Here is an 18,662-nt window from a genome sequence, read left to right as displayed (position 1 = left end):
ATATGACTTGCACTTGCACTTACTAAAACAAAACAAATATAGAATCTAAATGGGGAGCATTTTTTTTCTATAGTCTGTGTGCAGGGATGATGTTGGCCCTGACAGACATGGACGAAGCCCACCTCCTAAACGATCTAAATTGTGTCAAATCAGGGCGTTAAAAAAAGCTACTTTTATTATGATAAGCCTACACATGTATCATTTTTAAAATATTATGTTCAGTCGCCTGCAAAGCCTAGGGGACATTGGTGCAAGGCCAGTCTGTGTTGATAAAAGTAGTAAATCTTGAAATAAGCAAAGGAATGCTTTGTTTATTGTCTCTTGTCAACGTCAACAGACAAGCTGTTATAAGCGAGAGTTGTAGGCCTGACGGGTTTACTATGATTTCGCGTAGGCTAAATGTGCGGGTTTTCCACAGAATTCTACACTTAAGTGTAGAATTCGGTGGGGTATACTTCTTTTCTTTTTGCCACTCTCCATTAGCAAAAAATAAAAATAAAAACTTTATAAATATAAAAATTATGAGTTTTTTCCCCAAGACTCTGAAATTACAAACTTTTAAAAGATCTGAAATGTGTGTGCCACGGTGCAAAAATCAGTGCCGTTTCTTGATTCCCAGAGAACCCACCGAAACACGAAAGTGATGAAATAGCCTAGCCTAGCAAGAAGAAATCATGCGAAAGCGAGACGGAGAGAGGGTAACACAGTAACACACATCCGCTTCACTTCAGTCACGGAAGTATATTTCGGTACTAATTCTTAATGACCTCCATTTGCGCATTAATTCTAGATGACTCAAATCTGGTAAATTTTGTTCTTGGTCTTTAAACAAGCAAAAATTTCCCACACATAACGATCTTAATGTGTGCCGAGAATTATTCTTGGGTTGTAAACATTTTCAGAATATTATAAGCATCGACGAGATAACTATGGACTACATTTTGCTCGTTCGACACTTTAACTCAAGAGAGATAATTCATGACAGAAAAATGGACGACAGTGTGCCTTTTATTTCCTCTTCTCATAGCAGTGCCTGATAGCAGTGTTTTGGCTATTTTCACTGGATATTTCTTGATAGTGTGAGTTTTCCTGGTGTGATGATCAGGTGTTTATGGCATGGCTCTTAAGAACATATTTATTTTTGATAAAGCAGGTAACTGGATAGATAGATTCTAGATCTATGGGAATTGATTATAACGTTTGAAAAGGAGACGAATGAGTGAGACTGAGAAAGGACAATAATAGGAGTCATTTTTACTAATCTATAGATAGGCCTATCTTACTACTAATTACTAGATCTAGATTTCTAGATCTACTCCTGGACCTGGCTGTAGTAGTTCGCTCCCATAGTATCTGTGTAGAATCCAGGCCCTAGTAGATCTAGATTCTAGATCTAGATTCTAGATCTAGAAAGCTGCGTCTTTTCTACGTTTAACGGCATGTAATATTACGCTATTTAGCGGATTTCCGCTACCGCCATGCCCTCCGTTAAACTCTGCTACCGCTACAGCGGGCCAATCAGAAAGAGAGTTGCTGGAAGCAGGGTGACTGCCAGACCCTGGAAATTAAAAAAAAAATCGCACCTTTGGAAAATATATATAGAATCTAGATCTATTATAAATGATCTCGAGTATTTGAAAACCAAATCAATTTAACTTCTTTCAGTTCATTTTTGCCGGTAGCGATTGTGATATATTAATTCAGCTTTTCCCGGTCTGAGGGTACATTTCACGTTCAATTGGCGGCAAGCGGAATTGTATGTTACATCGAGGCTCTACCGGAAAATCAAGATATACTTTTGCTTTCGTTGCCACCTAGAAATTTGTCAGTAATAGTCTGATAACGCAACATAAATTTTGTAACATGGAAGTTCGGCATTACAAACGTGGTGTCGCCATGAAAATAAATCAATATTCCTCACTGCGCTGTCACTTGTGGGGGGAAAAAAAAAAGAAAAGTCTTAAGTTATACAAAAAAGCGTCTTGTCGGGCTCGCCATTGTGACCGGTCAGTGAACCTGCGCGCGTTCTGAGTGGTGTGAAGTACAAGACTCCGGGATGGGGGAGATTATTGATTTTTTTTTTAAGATGGGGGGAGGGGGGGGGGGGGGCTGAACCCAGCACCAGAGGACCAAAAAAAAACTGAAACTGGAAGCAAATTTTTAATATTAGAATTTTGATTTCCTCTGCTACAGCTCTCTGCAAAGTAAAGAGCACGTTGGTGCAGGCCTTGTGTGAAATCGGGAACGTCATAACTTGTAAGCGTGTTCTTGAACTTAGGGGCCTAAGTGTTCACGTTTCATTGGATGGGTGACCGTAAATTTCTCTATAATTTTAGCTTTCTGTTCAAAATTCACAGATTTTCAGTTGTCACTGCATCTTGTCCTCCCTTAGTTCTTACACCTCTCACACTGAATAGGTGTCTACTTGAGCTATTCAAGTTATTACTCTACTTCGAGTTTGAACTTTAATTTCTGTCTTTCATGTATCATGACACCCAGACTGGTACATGACAGTCAATATTCTGGTTCTAGGCCTTTTTTTCAGGCTCAAGACATGATATATTTTTATAGTCAGGCGAATATGATGAAGGGAAAATATAAAAATAAGTCGCACTAGTAAGACTCCAGTGCGCCACCACTTTCTGTACATAAAATCAAGATTGTAAATATTTGGTTAGTGACTCTTACTTGAAATTATCTTCCAAACCCTCAAATTGATGTGAAATAACCTTGCTTTGATAAATTAAATTGGTGGTTTTTATTTCAGCATTCTAGGGTTCAACAGTAGATCTATAAACTATAATAATAATGGGTGTTTCGTGAAAGTGGGCTTCTGTTGCGATCACCTCGAAAGTTCCTCCTGTTTTAAAATTCTGAGTTGAGACCCATGAGCTCAAACCCGTCAATGTCTCTATGAAGGAAATTGTTGACATTCGTACGGGTCAATACTGGAATTCCGAAATGTTATTAACATACCGGAAACACATCATTCTATGTGGTACCTCCTCGGCCTTCTCAAAATAGTCTGTGGGTATCCCCTTTTGTAATTCCTGTTCTTTCTCGATCCATTGCTACGTACACAGTTCTTCTTGTTGCATTAAAATGTCTGGCAGCAATGGATACTGAGGCACTGCCACGGATCATTTCAACAAGCTGATTTCGCACCTTTTCTCTAGGCGTGGCATCATGAAATGTAGATAACAAAAGTTTTTATCACTGGCGAATTGTTACAAAACTGACAAAGCTTTGATGTGTACTTCTTTTAAAACAAATCATTGCCGTGTCATGAGTAATTAAAAAAAACCCACAAAACATTTAACACGCATGCTGTCACCAAACCGCTTGCGCGTTCAGAAATCTGAAAACAAGTCGCCAGCGACAGGTATATTCATGTAGTCAATGTGTAAATTTGAAAATAATTGGTGATATAGATTTGTTTTTATTGAGCTTTAAAATGTACTTTAAAATGTGACAGAGTATAACATTGAATATATTGTCCCCTGCTGCTAAAATCCTAAAACTCTCCATCAGGTCTCAGCAGCAATCTTCCACTTCCAGTTTGGAATGTTTTATTCAGACTTGGTGGTCGGGTAATAAGGTGAGATTCCGACTCACAGATGTCCCTGATAACTGTTGTAGAAGTAATTGTTCTCTATTCTCTTACTTACTAGACTGACTGACCTACTGATTTTTTCTACACTGAACTATTTTTAAAAAAAATTAATCCAGAAACATCCTGCCTGTAAGGACTTCTCTGTTGATATCCACCCCTTGGCGCTCATATGACCTGTATGCAGTTGTGAGCGCCGTTAAACCTCTACTAAAACAAAAAAACTAAAGCAACATCCAGGCAAGTCGAAAATAGTGAAGCTAGGAAAAGTTTCAAGCCCTGCAGTGACAGTGGAAGACACTCCCTTGGAAGAAGTGGACTCTTTTACCTACCTTGGAGGTGTCATTGAAGGTAAAGGTGGAACCGGGGAAGATGTTAAGCAAGAAGCGCCAAGGCAAGGTCAGCATTCAAGCAATTATCAAAAGTCTGGAAAGCAAGCAACATCTCACTGCGCTCCAAGATTCGACTCTTTTACTCCAACATCTAGTTTGTGCTCCTCTACGGCTGCGAGACTTGGAAGACAACAATGACAGTAGTGAATAGAGTCCAGACTTTAATCAACAGATGTATGAGGAGTATTCTAAGAATTAAGTGGCTGGATAGAATATAAGAAATGAAGAGCTGTGGGAAAGGATAGGACAAAAGGATATATAATATAGAAGTAGAAATAGGACTAAGAAAATGGCGATGGATGGGACATACCTTAAGAAAGCCCAGCGGAAACATCACTGCAGTGGAACCCACAAGGAGATCGAGGCAGGGGTAGGCCACGGGAAACATGGAGGAGATGCGTGGAAAGGGGCATGAGAGAGATGAAGCTCACTTGGAACAAGCTTGGCCCAGGACAGAGATGAAAATGGAAGGAGCTTGTATTTGTATGTGGCCTATACTGCCAGGGGTGAAAGTCATTGATGACGATGATGAACATCCTGCCCCTTCGATGCTTTATTTTTGGACTTATAGTTTACTTTCTATCCTGTGTGACAACGTCTATAGACTTAAATAATTCTAACATTGATCTCCTAAGGCGTGCCATGTGGATTTTTGTTTGTTCAACAGGGCCTCCTCCTGAAGTGCTGCTGTTGCACAATATGAAACATAATTGTCACATATGTACTACAATCTACAGGTAGTGAATTTAATTGAAGTGAAAAAAACAAGCACATGTCATGACATGAGTAGGCCTGGGCTATTAAAGTTATCAAGGAAATCTGAAAGATTGAATCTTACAACCTAGGACTACCCAAATCCACCTGTCTATAAAACGCTCCACAAGAGCTTGATCAAGAGTCTTCCAGAAGTGCATGTGTTATTCACATTTGCTGGATTTTGGTAATCAGGACTGGGTCAGGGTAAGAGTAAAGATAACCCAACCTTACCCCTGGTCTTAACCCTTGTCACCAGTATCGCAAAAGTTTTTCTAGACTCTAGATTCTGTAGCCTTTAGCTCCTTGTAAGACGGATTTTTTAAGGCTTGAAAGGGTTAAAATTAATGTCGGCAAAGTGGAAAAAGAGAAAGGACATGAACTGAAGCGTGATCTCAATCAAAAGAGAAGCATTGTATAGTACTAATGTCAATGAACAAATGATCCTTCTAATTCAAACAATAAAGTTTGTCTTTCAATGGCAATGATTTGCCTTCAAAATCATTGGGGAAAAAATTATTATACTTGTCATACACATTGTTTGAGATAATCACAGTAATCCACCGTACCTAAACACCACTGCATTATAAATTCATGTCCAACTCTGGGTTTCCCACGTGTTTTGAGGTTACATATGTCATAGTAATTTCGATGTTCGTTGTTTAAGCACTGAGCTGCTGCCAGTGAGTGCCAGTTTTCATGGGAAAAAATATTTTGTGTTCTTCACCTTGATTTTGAAGTCCATAGTCGGTCATACATCCTACCATAATTGCAGCCTGCTTTTGAGAACGGTTTGGACAGAGTGCTGGTCCACTTGGCTGTGCACCACGATAATACTGTCTATATATATGTAAAAACATTAAGTTCCACCTGACTGAGCAGAGCATGGTCCACTCAACGTTCTACCATGGTAATGCATTGTACTACACAGAGTAATGTTTTACTATAGATCGCCTCCACCCCCCACACACACACACCCCACCCCAGAAAAATTACAAAACCACCGAAACGTTTTTAACACAGCCAATGACCGTCCCAAGGTAAAGTGTTGTGGATTGTAGTAGATTAATTTTGCAGACCATCAAGTGAAATAGTTGTAAGACATCTGGTGGTAGACTGTCATGTAGACCAGAAACATCGCTGTGGACTGGCACTCTGGACAGTATAGTTAAGTATAGCTACTGGGAATTTTGTCCCTGTTGTCATGAAGGAATAACATTTAAATACATTTTTTTTTGTTTCCAGAGGATGGTCTTAAGTTATAGGTGCCTTATCACCTTACGTTAAAAATCTTCTGAAATGTGTGTATGGAAACATTACAAGGACAGGACAACACTAGTTATGGGAGGTCTTACGCTCATGATCATGTTTTAACATCAAACTGAAGTGTGGCCTATGTGTGGTACTTGCAACCGTAGAGTTAGCTGCAGTCACATTCCTCTTGTAGGCATCTTTTATGTTAGAAAAGGTTGACCTCCCTCTTTTCTTCCTTTCTTCCTTTCCCCTTATCTGTTCTCTAGAAAATCCTTCAGGTCTGTCCAATCTTCATGGAGGCAAAAATCCAACCATCTTGAGTCGATCGCAATTTAGCGACATCATCAGCAAGAAGTAAAAGGCCTGATTTTCTGTCTAAAAGTATAGTAGTAGTAGAGTCTGCCATTGGAGTGAGAGAGGATAGTAAAATTTTCCTCTCATGTCATTCATGAAAAACAATCAACAATTGCAGCATTATTGCTGCCATAGGAAACCAAATCCAAAGAGGATGGAAGCAACTTGAATGCAAGCCCTTGACTCTGCTTTTTATCTTCAAACTCCTTTAAGAAGATGCTCTATGAGAGGTGTCAATATCTACCACAGATTGTTCATGAGTGTAGAGTTTAGAGGTCGATAATGGGACATGAAGTCCTCTCAAGTGATTTTGACTGAGTTTTTTGTTACAGAATTAGAAATCAAAAATGCCTTTGTAAGCTCTGTTGTGAAAGTAACATAATGCAAAAGGGTCTGTTCTGCTCCCTGCACTACTCCTGTAGCCTTTGTGAAGAAACCACCATGTCTGACATTGTCAACCTATTGCTCGAAATCTGTTGTGTCCCTCTGGATACACACATTCTCAGAGATATTGAAGCTTTTTCTGCCCAATTTTGGCCTGCTTTTAGATTAGCTAAAAGTAATTTTTGGGAGGGACAAAGAGGCTCTGCCTTGGTTAGGTTTCTGAACTGTCTTACAGCTTCATGTGCAAGAGTACTGGTTTGGCCCAATAATGAGTGGACACCTTTCATGTGTAGGTTTTGGGTTAAAATCAATTGTTCTATATAGATCTTATGATATTAAAAGTTGTTCTCGTTCTATCCAGCAGTTTATTGGGTTATTTTTGCACACAAACTACTTTGGGCATGAGATCACTTCATGTATTATGTTTATGTATTGCTGCTGTTAAAAGCCTTCAGTGGACTCTATAACCCATCAACCATGTCCCATTTGAAATTCATTTTGATATATAAATATTCCCCCTACTGAAGGAAGATGAAATAAGGTCTTGTTTTTGTAAAATTGTATCTTGCTCTGAAAATGTTGTTTCTTTTTTTTTTTCAGATGAAATGTTTGTCTACTGGTTGGGAACAGAACACAAAAGACATTTTGAATTCAAATTGTGAACACTATGGATGATGTCTTCTCTTAAACAATCAAAGTGTTTCTTATATTGTAAATTTAAGACTCCAGTCTGCTGAAATGGCAGCAAACAGAATCAAAGGTTTAGTTAGTAGGAACAAGCGACGTTTGAAAGAGGATGGATTTGATCTGGACCTCACATGTATCCTTTACTCATCAAGCATTATTTCTTCAGTACTTTGAATCTGTACAGTAAAACCTGTCTTAACAGAATCTCCCCGCTTCCCCCTTGATATTCCTCTTTAATTACCTGTATAAAATGGAAACCTGTCTAACACGGAAACGGAAAGAAAAATCCGCTGCCTTCCGACTTGCGAGGGTCTCGCCTGTCTAAGACGGAAAATGCTTTACCCGCTCAACCCTGATTTGAAACAAAACTCACAAGTTTGGTTCCGATGTCTCTAAACTTAATGCCATGGTCATGCCGCTGGGTGAGGAAGGGGAGTAGGAGTGCAATTTGGGGGTAGATGTTACCCCATCTTGAGCCCTGAGCAATGCAAATGGTCAGGGTAGTGTGGGTGTGAAATCTCACGACTGCCCGTGAGAGTGCTCGAGTAGCAAGCCACTACGGAAACTTTCCTGGGTAACCAGAAGCCAAAGGTGTGAAATTAGATTGACCAATGCCTGCCGCCCTGATCGTACATCCAGCGGAGAAAAGAGTTCCTCGAGGGGTGGCATTAGTTGACTGTGCTTATTACATCGATGGGTGGGGCTAAGGGTGGAAGCAAAAGAGATGTTCAAACGTTTCTGTTTTTAATAAGTCAAACAGTGGTCCTATGAAATGCAAGCACTGATGGTAATTGGATAAGTAGGCTAAGACAGAGGCATGTCATTATCAGACATGATAGCAATTGAGAGGTGTGAAGTTTTTTTACCACTGCTTGCCAATTGGACAAGCGATCCTTGATCCCACCAGCTGGGCCTTTGAACCTTTCCATCTCCCCCTAAATTCCCCTGTCTAAAACGGAAAATGTCTAAGACATAATTTTTTTCTGGCTCCCTTACGATTCCATCTTACACAGGTTCGACTGTAGTTAGGCTGATGCTATTTTATCTTGGTCAAAAGCGTTAGAGGCCTCTTGCTCCTATATTATGTAATTGTGATTGTGCTTGATTTGGTTTAATATTCTATCTGCTGGTAGGGTAAAAAGATATTTTTTTTCTCTGATTTTTGATGCCTGGGTTAGATATGGCAACCTCATAAGTCTTCCTGTGCAGATGATGTTGAAGTTCCTTTGTGAACATTATCACTCATTGTCACTGTGCATGCTATAGATTTCTTGAAAGTTAAAAAAGTGCTGGACATGGGCAAGCTGTATCATAAAAAATTTCTAGTCAGTCGGTCCCTAGACTGACATCCATCCAATAAAAATTAAAAATGTTGAGTACTATATAAAGTAAATCACTTGTACTTTTACTGTCTTTAAATAGACCTGAAATTCAACTTGAAGAAATATGTGTTTGTAGATTTGTTTGTTTGTTTGTTCTAGACCTGAAAGTGAAAGAGTTGAATCTTATCCTATTTTGTTTCCTTATCTAATAATTAGATATTACTCCCAACATTATTGCCATGGGTTTTCCTGCAGAAAAGCTTGAAGGCTACTACAGGAATCACATGGAAGATGTCATAAAGTAAGTTCCTTGGAAGTGTCAATGAGAATTTCAGTAGTCTCTGATTTGTATAATGGTTCTTCATTGTGTACCATGATTAATATTTGCATGCTTTTCTTGCAATTTTTAGGTTGTCTTTTTTTTTAAATTGGAAAAGCTTTAAGATAAAAGATTTAAGCTGAGTCATTAAATTGTTGGAGGAATTCTTACAAACCATTTTCGTGAATGTAGCATATTTCATGTTGACATGTTTGGTTGTCTTTCTAAATTAGACTTTAGTAGCTAGATCCAAGAATGACAGTTGTATAAACATCACTAATTTTCTAATTTAGTATTGAAAAATATTGTTTACTTCTGAATATTTTCATGTTAATGTGATCTGTTGTGTATTTAGTATGGCCTAAAAGAATATGAGGGTCAACTTAAAACATACATTCATAAATTCTCTTTCAGATTTTCTTCTCAGAATCTGATTAACATTTCAACAATTGCAGTTTTCAGTATGTTCCAACATAGTGTAACACGTACTTTTCAAGATTTTGCTATTAGACGGAGTTGTCTATCAAGAACATAAACTTATGAGTGTAATTAAAGAAGCAAAATAAAATTATCTTCTGCTAGCGTGCTTTAAGGCTATTGATGTATTTTTCCAGTGTGATGTTAGCTGGAGACAACCCCGTAATATGCTGCTGGCCATACATTATCTTATACAAGTTCAAGCACTATCCTGTATTCTTTTTGAACAACAGCTCCTATGGGATTATTTTTCAGAAAGTTGTTCTCTATGAGTTTTGCATTAGGTAAAGTGCTGTGTTAATGTTAGTAAATTAAGAACAATCCTTTTTTTTTCCTTGCACAGGTTTTTAGAAGCCAAGCACAAGGACCACTACAAAGTGTACAACTTGTGAGTCCCCTGCTTTAATTTGTTCCTTGCCCTGTCATGTTATTGTCTTCTTAGCGTCAGGTTTGTTTTGGATCTTTATAGTTCTTACAACTGACAACTACATGAATAATTTAATTTGGAGTCCAGAGAGCAGGATGTATGGGAAATGTAGTAAACATTTTGTTACAAATAAAATGTTGCTCATTGTATTTAGTCCTTAGAGTGACAAATTCAAAGTTGAAAGATATTCCAAGTTTGAAATTTGCAACTTTGGAACCAAAGATTTTTTGGGGGTACATTTCAGTGTGTGCTTTTTATCTTTTATTAGTCCACTTGGTATATAGTAAGCCCACATATGTCTTGTCTCATTCTTCTATTTCTTTTTCAGTGTTACAGTTTGAATCATGCTAATCTTCTTCCTGACAAAATGTGGAACTTGTCAGAATATTTTGTAGTACACTACATCTCAACATCTACTGAGCAGCATTACTCGCTTTTCTGTTTCTTGTTAGACACTGTACCTTATCTATGGATCTATTTTGTTGTTGTTTGAGATTGCTGTAAATGTTGCAGTTGACAGGAGAATAATCAGTGGCCATGTGCAAATAAGGTCTTTTAAGGAAAGAGACTAAATATTTCCTGAATCATAGTATTAGATAAAGATTCAGGTGTTCTGTTTCTATACAAGGGCAGCTGAGATTCTATTTTTTGTATTTATGGTATTGTCATTTCTTATTTCTCAGTCCCAACAGCCATGGAAGTTTGGCTAATTACATCACAGTGGCATGCCCAATCTTTTTAACACTGTATCTATTGATTCTATGATGGCATTCTTGATGTTACCAACTAATTCAAAGTTCTCCTGTCTTTCAGATGTTCGGAGCGCAGCTATGATCCCAACAAATTTCTAAATCGCGTTGCTCATTATCCGTTTGATGACCACAATCCACCCAGGATTGAACTCATTAAACCATTCTGTGAGGATCTAGATGCATGGCTTGGTCAGCACCCGGACAACATTGCAGCTATCCACTGCAAAGCGGGAAAAGTGAGCACTGACCTTTTTTTGTGTATTTCATACTAGTTTTGGATTATTTGAATTTGAATAATGGCAGTTAAAGAGTATAGCACTTTGTCAAAAGTACCTAATTAGTGGACTGGTATTTGAGAGGATATCAATAATGAAATGATCACTTTAAGTAGCTGTGCTTCTTTACGATTTTTATTGTCAGTCAGCTTGTTGTCTAATCGCAAAATTGCATTATCTTCCCACTATAATTAGGGAGTTTTTTGTAATTAACTACTAGTCTCATTCTCCTCCAAAGTAAGTGACCTCCTTTGGTCTAAGTCTTAGTTAGTGCATATTAACAAACTTCTGTTAAGTGGGTAAGATTCAGCAGCAATTGTTTGTCTTCTTCCAAAGCTAGTAAGTTACTGACCTAAAAGATGGTTTGAACAAATTCCATTAAAAGAATTTATCTTTAGCATTATAATAGCAATGAATTTCCTGTATACTCTTCACAGTCATAGGAAGAAATATGCCTTTCGTTTTATTGAATTTGGTAACAAGAGTGCATGCCTGTAAACCGAAGGATAATTTAATGCTACAAAACTAGGTTTTTAATGATCCATTGTGTAGTTTTTTTTCTATTGAAAATATTGTTTTTAATGATCCATAGTGTAGTTTTTATTTCTATTAAAAATGTTTAGTCTGAATAAGAACTTGTTCCTATATTGCTAAAGGCTATGGACTTGTCCGACCCGCTGAAGTTGTATATTTTAAAATTTGAGTTGCACCTGAGTTTTTGTTGGCCTATCAAGGTTGTTTTCCCTCAGCCCTATGTCCTGTCAGGAGATTGAGTGAGTGATGTAAGACACATAAACTCCAACTAAATCGTTGAAATTAAAGGAATTACAGACTGACAAAATAATAATCTTGATCATGACCATTGTCTTTGTGTGGCCTACAGGGCAGGACAGGTGTGATGATATGTGCCTACTTGCTACACCGGAAACGTTTCAAGGATCCGGATTCAGCTCTCAGGCACTATGGCGCTACGCGTACAAGAGATGAAAAGGTTTTCTATATGTTTCCATTCAGATTTCAGTTGCCTTTCAGCAATGTTTCGGATGAGTCATTTTGAGAATGATAGAACGGCTATGATTCGAGATTTTGAAGTTAATCTTTTAAGATTTTTTATCGTGTTGGTCTGACAGTGACGAAAAGAATGCCAAAAGAAGAACATTTTTCCTGAATGAAGTGATTATTCCTCATTTTCTCAGAGAGTCATTAAATGAATTTGGCAAATGTAAATAAAATGAAAAAAGTGACTTTGTTCAATTTCAGGTTTTGATACGGTATACATTTGTCTAGGAAGTGATTTTAAAATTCTAAGGTCTTTTTACTGGTTCTCGTATCCAGAATTGTCTTACAATGACATTACGTGGCATGAAAATGTTTTTCACTTCCTTAAGTTTTCTATTTTTCTATTTTCGCACAAGCATGTCTATGATGAGGACCATGGATGTTGAGTTCTATTTCATGGTTTTGTAAAATGCAATAAACTTGTAAACATTGATAAAATACCACCACTTCTAGATATTAACACATTTGTGTGGCGATTGCTTGAGATATTTGTTCAACATAAGAAATCAATAATTCATTGAAAGGTTTGATGTCTTTTGCCTGAAAAAGCAGTCTAAAGTTGCATATTATTTTTTGCTTATTTACATTTCAGGGTGTGACTATCCCAAGTCAACGGCGCTATGTATTGTACTATGCTGACCTTCTAAAGCCAGGAGTTATGTATAGGCAGGTCAGCCTTCTGCTGAAAGGAATCAAGTTTGAAACCATTCCTATGTTTAGCAGTGGCTCTTGCAGTAAGTTTGCAGTTTATTTCTCACCTTTTTTTAAAGTGAAATCTAATACAGTAGAAGTTGTTTGAGAGCATTGCAGGTAGTCTTGGTATGTCCTATATCTTTGTTTATCCTGTTTTTCTCTAGTTTTTCGTTTTTCTTACTGCGGCATTATATGACTGATATGTGTTAATATGCTATTCATCCACTCATATGAATAAGTAATGTAAGTAAAAATAAAAAAGACCCAAAAGTCTTAATTTAAAATATGAAAATGAATTGCAGTTCAAACTGTTTCTGAAAGTTTGGGTTTTAAGTTATATAGCATCTTATGGTGACTGGAACAGAAAATATGTATATTATATCTATGGATATTTATTTTCATCTTTTTTATTCCTTTGTAGATTTTTATCCATTTAGGCTGAAGAGAAAATTGAACTGGGCATGAATAGTAAGCATAGTGAAAGAGGCAGAGGTGTCTGATATAAATGCAGTGTGCTGCTGTTGAGGTACAGGATTTTAAGTAGCTAAGTTATTAATGTCTTTGAAAAAAGACCAGTACGGAAAGCATTCTTTTTCTTCAGATGGTGGGGGGGGGGGGGGGGGGGGGGGGAGGGGTGAAGCTTTTCTGTGTGCTTGAATATTGTAGCAGCAGAAAAGGTAGAAAGAACAGCTTTTATTTCATTCTTTTCTTTAGATAGAGAAAAAAATTTATCGTCATTTTTCAACACTTTTGCTCCTGACCCTCATGCTCTATGACGTGCCATTACTTTCTATAGACTGCTTCAATTGTGGATTCAAAGAACAGAAGGCTCAAGAAAGGTTTATCTTTTGACATATTGCTGTTAAGACAAGTACACAGTGCTACGGTGGTCGTCTCAAGATAGAGATTCAGGGTGGTGAGAATATAAATACAGTGTAGAAGGAATTTTGTAAGGGGATCGCTATTATAGACTACGTTTTGATGTTTGTTTCGGTGGAGAGAAACCAAAGATTTAATGTAGTATTACAAATGCCAAAAAATAGAAGAATGATATGTAACTTTAAAGACTGTCCTTACCACTAGTCTTTTGGTATTGTGTGAGTGGTTATTTGTTGTTTGGTTGGTTTTTTTTTGGGGGGGGGGTAGTGGTATGAAGTGAAAGATGGTTTGTTTTAGTTACAAGTGGAGTTTTGGTATATATTCCTCTATTGCTTTGGGTTTTTCCTCTGCTATGTTTTGTCAGGGCTCTTCCGTCATCGATAGCTACACTCTTGTTAAACTAAGAATGCATGCATCTTTTCATGTGTGCTGGAAGTGATGACATCACAGTGTTTTTTTGACAGCTAGCCTAGCTGTAAAGTTATATTTTGTATGAAAACCCATGTGTTGTGCTTTGTACGACAAAGAGTGCTTACATCATCCAACGTGTTTCAAAGGGATGGTTTGTCACCTTTTTGTTTGCAGGGGCACACTTTGTTTCAAATGAGAAAGGGTGGAAAGATCGTATAGGAAATACCTCTATAAAAAAGAGGCATACTACTTTGTGAAATGAAAGTAAGTTTATTTGCGTCTCATTTTTAGGCGTCGAAAAATAATCAATCAGATTTGTGGCTAGGTGGACAATATTATGTATTAATTGTTGGGTGAGTCTTTGTCTTTGCCTTGTTGACATCTGCAATACATATAATCAGTGCCTGAGGTAAAGTGGTATTTTCCCCTCTTTTCTTGAGCACTTATATATTGAAGGTCTACTTGTTTTTCAACAATCACCAACCTCATAGCCTGCCCTGTTTTCACATTTTTGCCTCTGTGTATTTTTTGGAAAAAAGAAGTTTGTTGACTAGCATTTGCAGCATGACATAAAAAGGAAACTCTTAGTAAAGTGTTTTGTTGTAGGAGTATCCATTTTCTGGAGCATTTTGTTTCTTGTGTGACTTTCAATGTTTTTGGAAGTGATGTGAAAATGTTCTTTTGAGATTCACTTCAGTAAGTCCCTGAAATTTTTCTTGATGCACCTGAACATGTCACAGTAATACTAGAGTTAAAAGAATTTGGAAAGCTGTAGATGCTGTGGGAAATTGCTTATGAAAGTGTTTCTACTTGGAACTGAAAATGAATATAATTTATAAACACCACTTGTTTTACGATTTTTGCTTGGGTTCCTCTCGTGAAATTAGAAAGGAACACTGCTGTTCTTCTTCAGTAAGTCAGACACATATGTCGTGAGATCACAGTGGATAGAGCAGGTTGGATTTCAGAAGTTTTCTTTTTTTCGGATTTGGGAATGTAGTAGGGCAGGAGAATTTTTTTAAAACCTATTCACCTGGAAAAGATTCTCTTGCATCAGCAAGTACATGGTCCTGGTGTTATTTCTTGTCATTTTTATGGGTGTGCTCTTTAACACATACTAAGTGACAATGGTAGTTCTATGTAATTGCACTTTTATAGATCTGTGTGAGGTTGTGAAGTGAGTTACATACTTACCACAAAATATGCTTTTTAAAGGTTGGGAAGTGTATTTCATATTTTTTGTTTTAAAGGTAAATCAAATGTGATCAAAGAACAAAGCAAATTATCTGCTGTGTGAGCATTTGCTATTATTCTGTGTATCAAGTTAAAGTGTGTTTGTACAAAATCATACCCAAGACAATATGTGGAGCAAAAATTCTCTCTTCAAGATGCCAGTTCAGTTCAGTGATCATATGATCCCTATCAATGTAGTGTTCTACATCAAGGTGGATATTTGTTTTGTTTTGTTGGGGTTTTTTACTGCTTTTTTATGGTTTTTCTGAAGTGTCTTGAGTTTGCAGTCCAATCAAAAGATGAATAAATTGGATATCAGTGGCAGTCCACAGTGCAAGTTCAAGCCGAATGGTAGTTATTTAACAAATGTAAAATTATGTATTGGTTCATCCCCATTTTAACAGCAAATTTGATGTAGCGGGTAGTGAACTTTTTCATACTGATGTTTGAAAATTTCCCTATGGTGTCTAAATAGGCCCTACATAATTCATTTGAAAGTTAAATTTCTTGTGCATGCATAGATCAGATATTCAAAAAGCCAGACTTTTCTCTCTCTTTTCGAATCATTGATGGTATATTTTATTTCTGCCAAAATTATGGTGGGAATTCAGGGTCCATAAGAAAAGTTTTATTTGTTAGAATCCCTGCTGATTACAATATTTCCACGACTTGAAAAAAAAAAAAAAAGATAAACTGGTTTTGGTAATGTAAAAATATGGATGTATTAAAAGACATTTGTAATTTCACAAAGAGTGATGGGGGGGGGGGGTAAACCAGGCTGCTTTTTGAGTTTATCACCATAAAGTATAAAGGTTATTACTAATCCAGCGTAACTTACCTCTTCGTGCTTTTTTTGTTTTGTTTTTCTTTGTTTATTGGGTTGATAAAATAAAAGGTGAAAAGGCCATCCTGCCTCTGAATGTTGTGCTACCAAGTATTGCAAGTAATGGGTATGTGAAGAGATTTGTCCGCCTTCCTCAAGTACTTAAAGAGTAACTCAGGAGTTGTCTAGACCAGTGCTTATGTTGACCTTTTTATAAACAGTATGTTGTTCATCTCAGAGTCTTCACCACAGAGCATTCTGCTTGTGCTCTGAGGGACTAAGATGGTGTAAGGGCTTGAATTTTCATGGGCGAATGATGTTTTCATGTAGTTATGAAGCCTTCAGTCTGAGGGCAAACATGACTATGATTTGTTGGAGATTATCACTAAAATTTTTTTAAAGTGTCATTCTCACTTGACATGACTTTGTTGTTGTGTTTCCCTGTTCTTGTTTTATTCTCTTGTTTCTTAGTTCTCCTTGTTAAGACACACTGGTGAACATAGCGTGCTACTGACTTTATGCTGCTCAAGTTACCCTGGCCAAGAGAGTTGTTGGAAAGTCATGTAATACACAACTGTCCATAAGTGTAGGAGAGGGAAGGGATTTTTAATTAATTTTTTTTTTCAGGAAGGGTGGGGGGTGTAACTCTCCTGTCTAGAAAGTTCTGTGCCTGCTACTGCTGCTGCTTTTTTGATAATTTTGGTTGGAAGGATGGGGTGGGGAGAGATTGAATAGGAGAGGAGGGTCAAGGTTGATACTGCTTAACCCTATCCGTACGTCGTGTTTTACTAACGTATCCGTACGATGTGGGGAACTCTGTGCCACCACTTTCAAAGAGGAAATTTACTTGTTAATCCGATCCGTACGCTTTGCATAGCAGTCTGTCAAAATAATTTTTTTGGGAGAAATACTGAAAGTTTCAAAGAGATCTTCGCACTAGAAGTATTCTAAAATGTGGAGAATACAAACCGGGGGGTACAAAATGACTCCAGGGCGTACGGATAGGGTTAAAGTTTGCAAGTTGTGGCTATCAATTTTGTGTGTTATTTGTCTTGTGTGTTTCAGTGTTCATGAAATATCTTGTTGATTGTTTCCAGGATGGAGACCTGGGTTCTCCTTCCCTCTACCCAGCCACTCCACTCCCCATCCATACCCTACCCTTCCCTTTACTTTGAGCAATGAGTTTGGGTGCTGAATGTGTTGACCTTCTGTGTAATGTGATAATAAAAATGTCCAGGGAAAATGTTTTTGATAATGTTGTAATAGATAAGAGATGTATTTGAAAAGTGTATATTATGAAAATAAATATATTTTTCATGTCTTTGCACAGTTGAATACTCGTTTGTTAAGAAGTCTTCATCACCATTTTGTCATCATAGCTTGCGCTTTAATGAAATAGGATGTGAAATATTGCGTGTCTGTAGATGTTTTGTGTGCACGTCCTGGTGTACAGTTTTCACAGTATTCCTTGTTATGGTGACAATGCATGTGTCATATGTTACTTGAAAAACAAACAAATGGCAGTTTTTTTTTGTTATTTTGAATTTTAATTTTGATGTTTTATTTCATGACGCTACTACTAGGCTATGTTTTTGTAGCATAGATGCTGTATTTTTCCTTTTCCTTTTTTGAATTGGGAATTAGGGTTTAAAAATGTATGTGAATGAACAACAACTATCATCAAGGAGTGATGATGACATGGATACTTAACCATCTGTCTGTCTCTTGCTATGGTTCCTTCAAGAAAAATGGCAATTTAGAGCCCTTAAAGGATGAGTTTTAATCAGCTTTGGCATCCTTGTAAAGCAGCATAAGAATTTCACAAGTAGTACCTTGAATGACAAATGGAAACCCCTGTTCTTTAATACTTTCCTTCTCTTGATCTATGTGCACACATTGCCAGGAATATGTCATAACAAAGTGATAAATGAAGTCAAATATTTCAAAATTTATTTAGACTTTCAGAGTGAGTGATGATTCTCCCCACTTTGCATAGAATGTGTTTTAAGAATAGAAAGGTGTCATATCTGCCTACAACAAGTTTTGATCCAAGACATGAAGTAGAACAGGTGAATTTCTGTTTTATGTGCTTTCATGTGTGAGTATTTTTCATATCAAGTGAAACATTTGAAGAAGGTATTTCTAAAAACTTTACAAAATGAAATGATAATAATATTATGATTGTGCTGACCTTTTTGTGACTAGAAAGGTCTTCCAACAGGGAAACGAAAAGCCTGTAGCAAGTTGTGTACATGTATTTGTGTACGTTAAAATACTTTTATTTTCAATGTCATAGAGTGTCCGGATGTTTTCACCCCAAGTATCTTTTTCTTATTTCATAGCTTTCATCCCAGAGATTGAAGTCTTTTTGAGGCTGCCAAACGGTCACCCTGTAGGTGTTTGTCTTTCTAACTAGTGTTAAAGGAACTTGTGCACCTTTATAGTGGTATTACCTTTGAAGAATAAGTGTTAAAGTTTGAACCTCCAATTGGCATAATGTAAGTCATTCTACATTTGAGGCTTTAATTATCTTATTTGATACCACCTTGAGTACTGAG

At 37.1% G+C, this 18,662-nt stretch overlaps 1 protein-coding gene across 1 annotated transcript; it reads left to right on the top strand.

Annotated features, from left to right (window-relative positions):
- Positions 1-758: 758 nt before the first annotated feature.
- On the top strand, positions 759-12,879 carry LOC101851393 (phosphatidylinositol 3,4,5-trisphosphate 3-phosphatase and dual-specificity protein phosphatase PTEN). The gene is made up of 7 exons (XM_013079252.2): positions 759-1,079; positions 7,348-7,567; positions 8,973-9,057; positions 9,896-9,940; positions 10,793-10,967; positions 11,890-11,997; positions 12,658-12,879. The coding sequence occupies exons 2-7, from the start codon at positions 7,486-7,488 to the stop codon at positions 12,862-12,864; spliced, it is 702 nt and encodes a 233-aa protein (XP_012934706.1). The 5' UTR covers positions 759-1,079; positions 7,348-7,485; the 3' UTR covers positions 12,865-12,879.
- The last annotated feature ends 5,783 nt before the right edge of the window (positions 12,880-18,662 follow it).

This window comes from Aplysia californica, unplaced genomic scaffold (genome assembly GCF_000002075.1).
Source record: "Aplysia californica isolate F4 #8 unplaced genomic scaffold, AplCal3.0 scaffold00046, whole genome shotgun sequence".
Classification (NCBI taxonomy): Eukaryota; Metazoa; Mollusca; class Gastropoda; order Aplysiida; family Aplysiidae; genus Aplysia; species Aplysia californica.
This window is presented reverse-complemented; position numbering and strand designations above follow the sequence as displayed.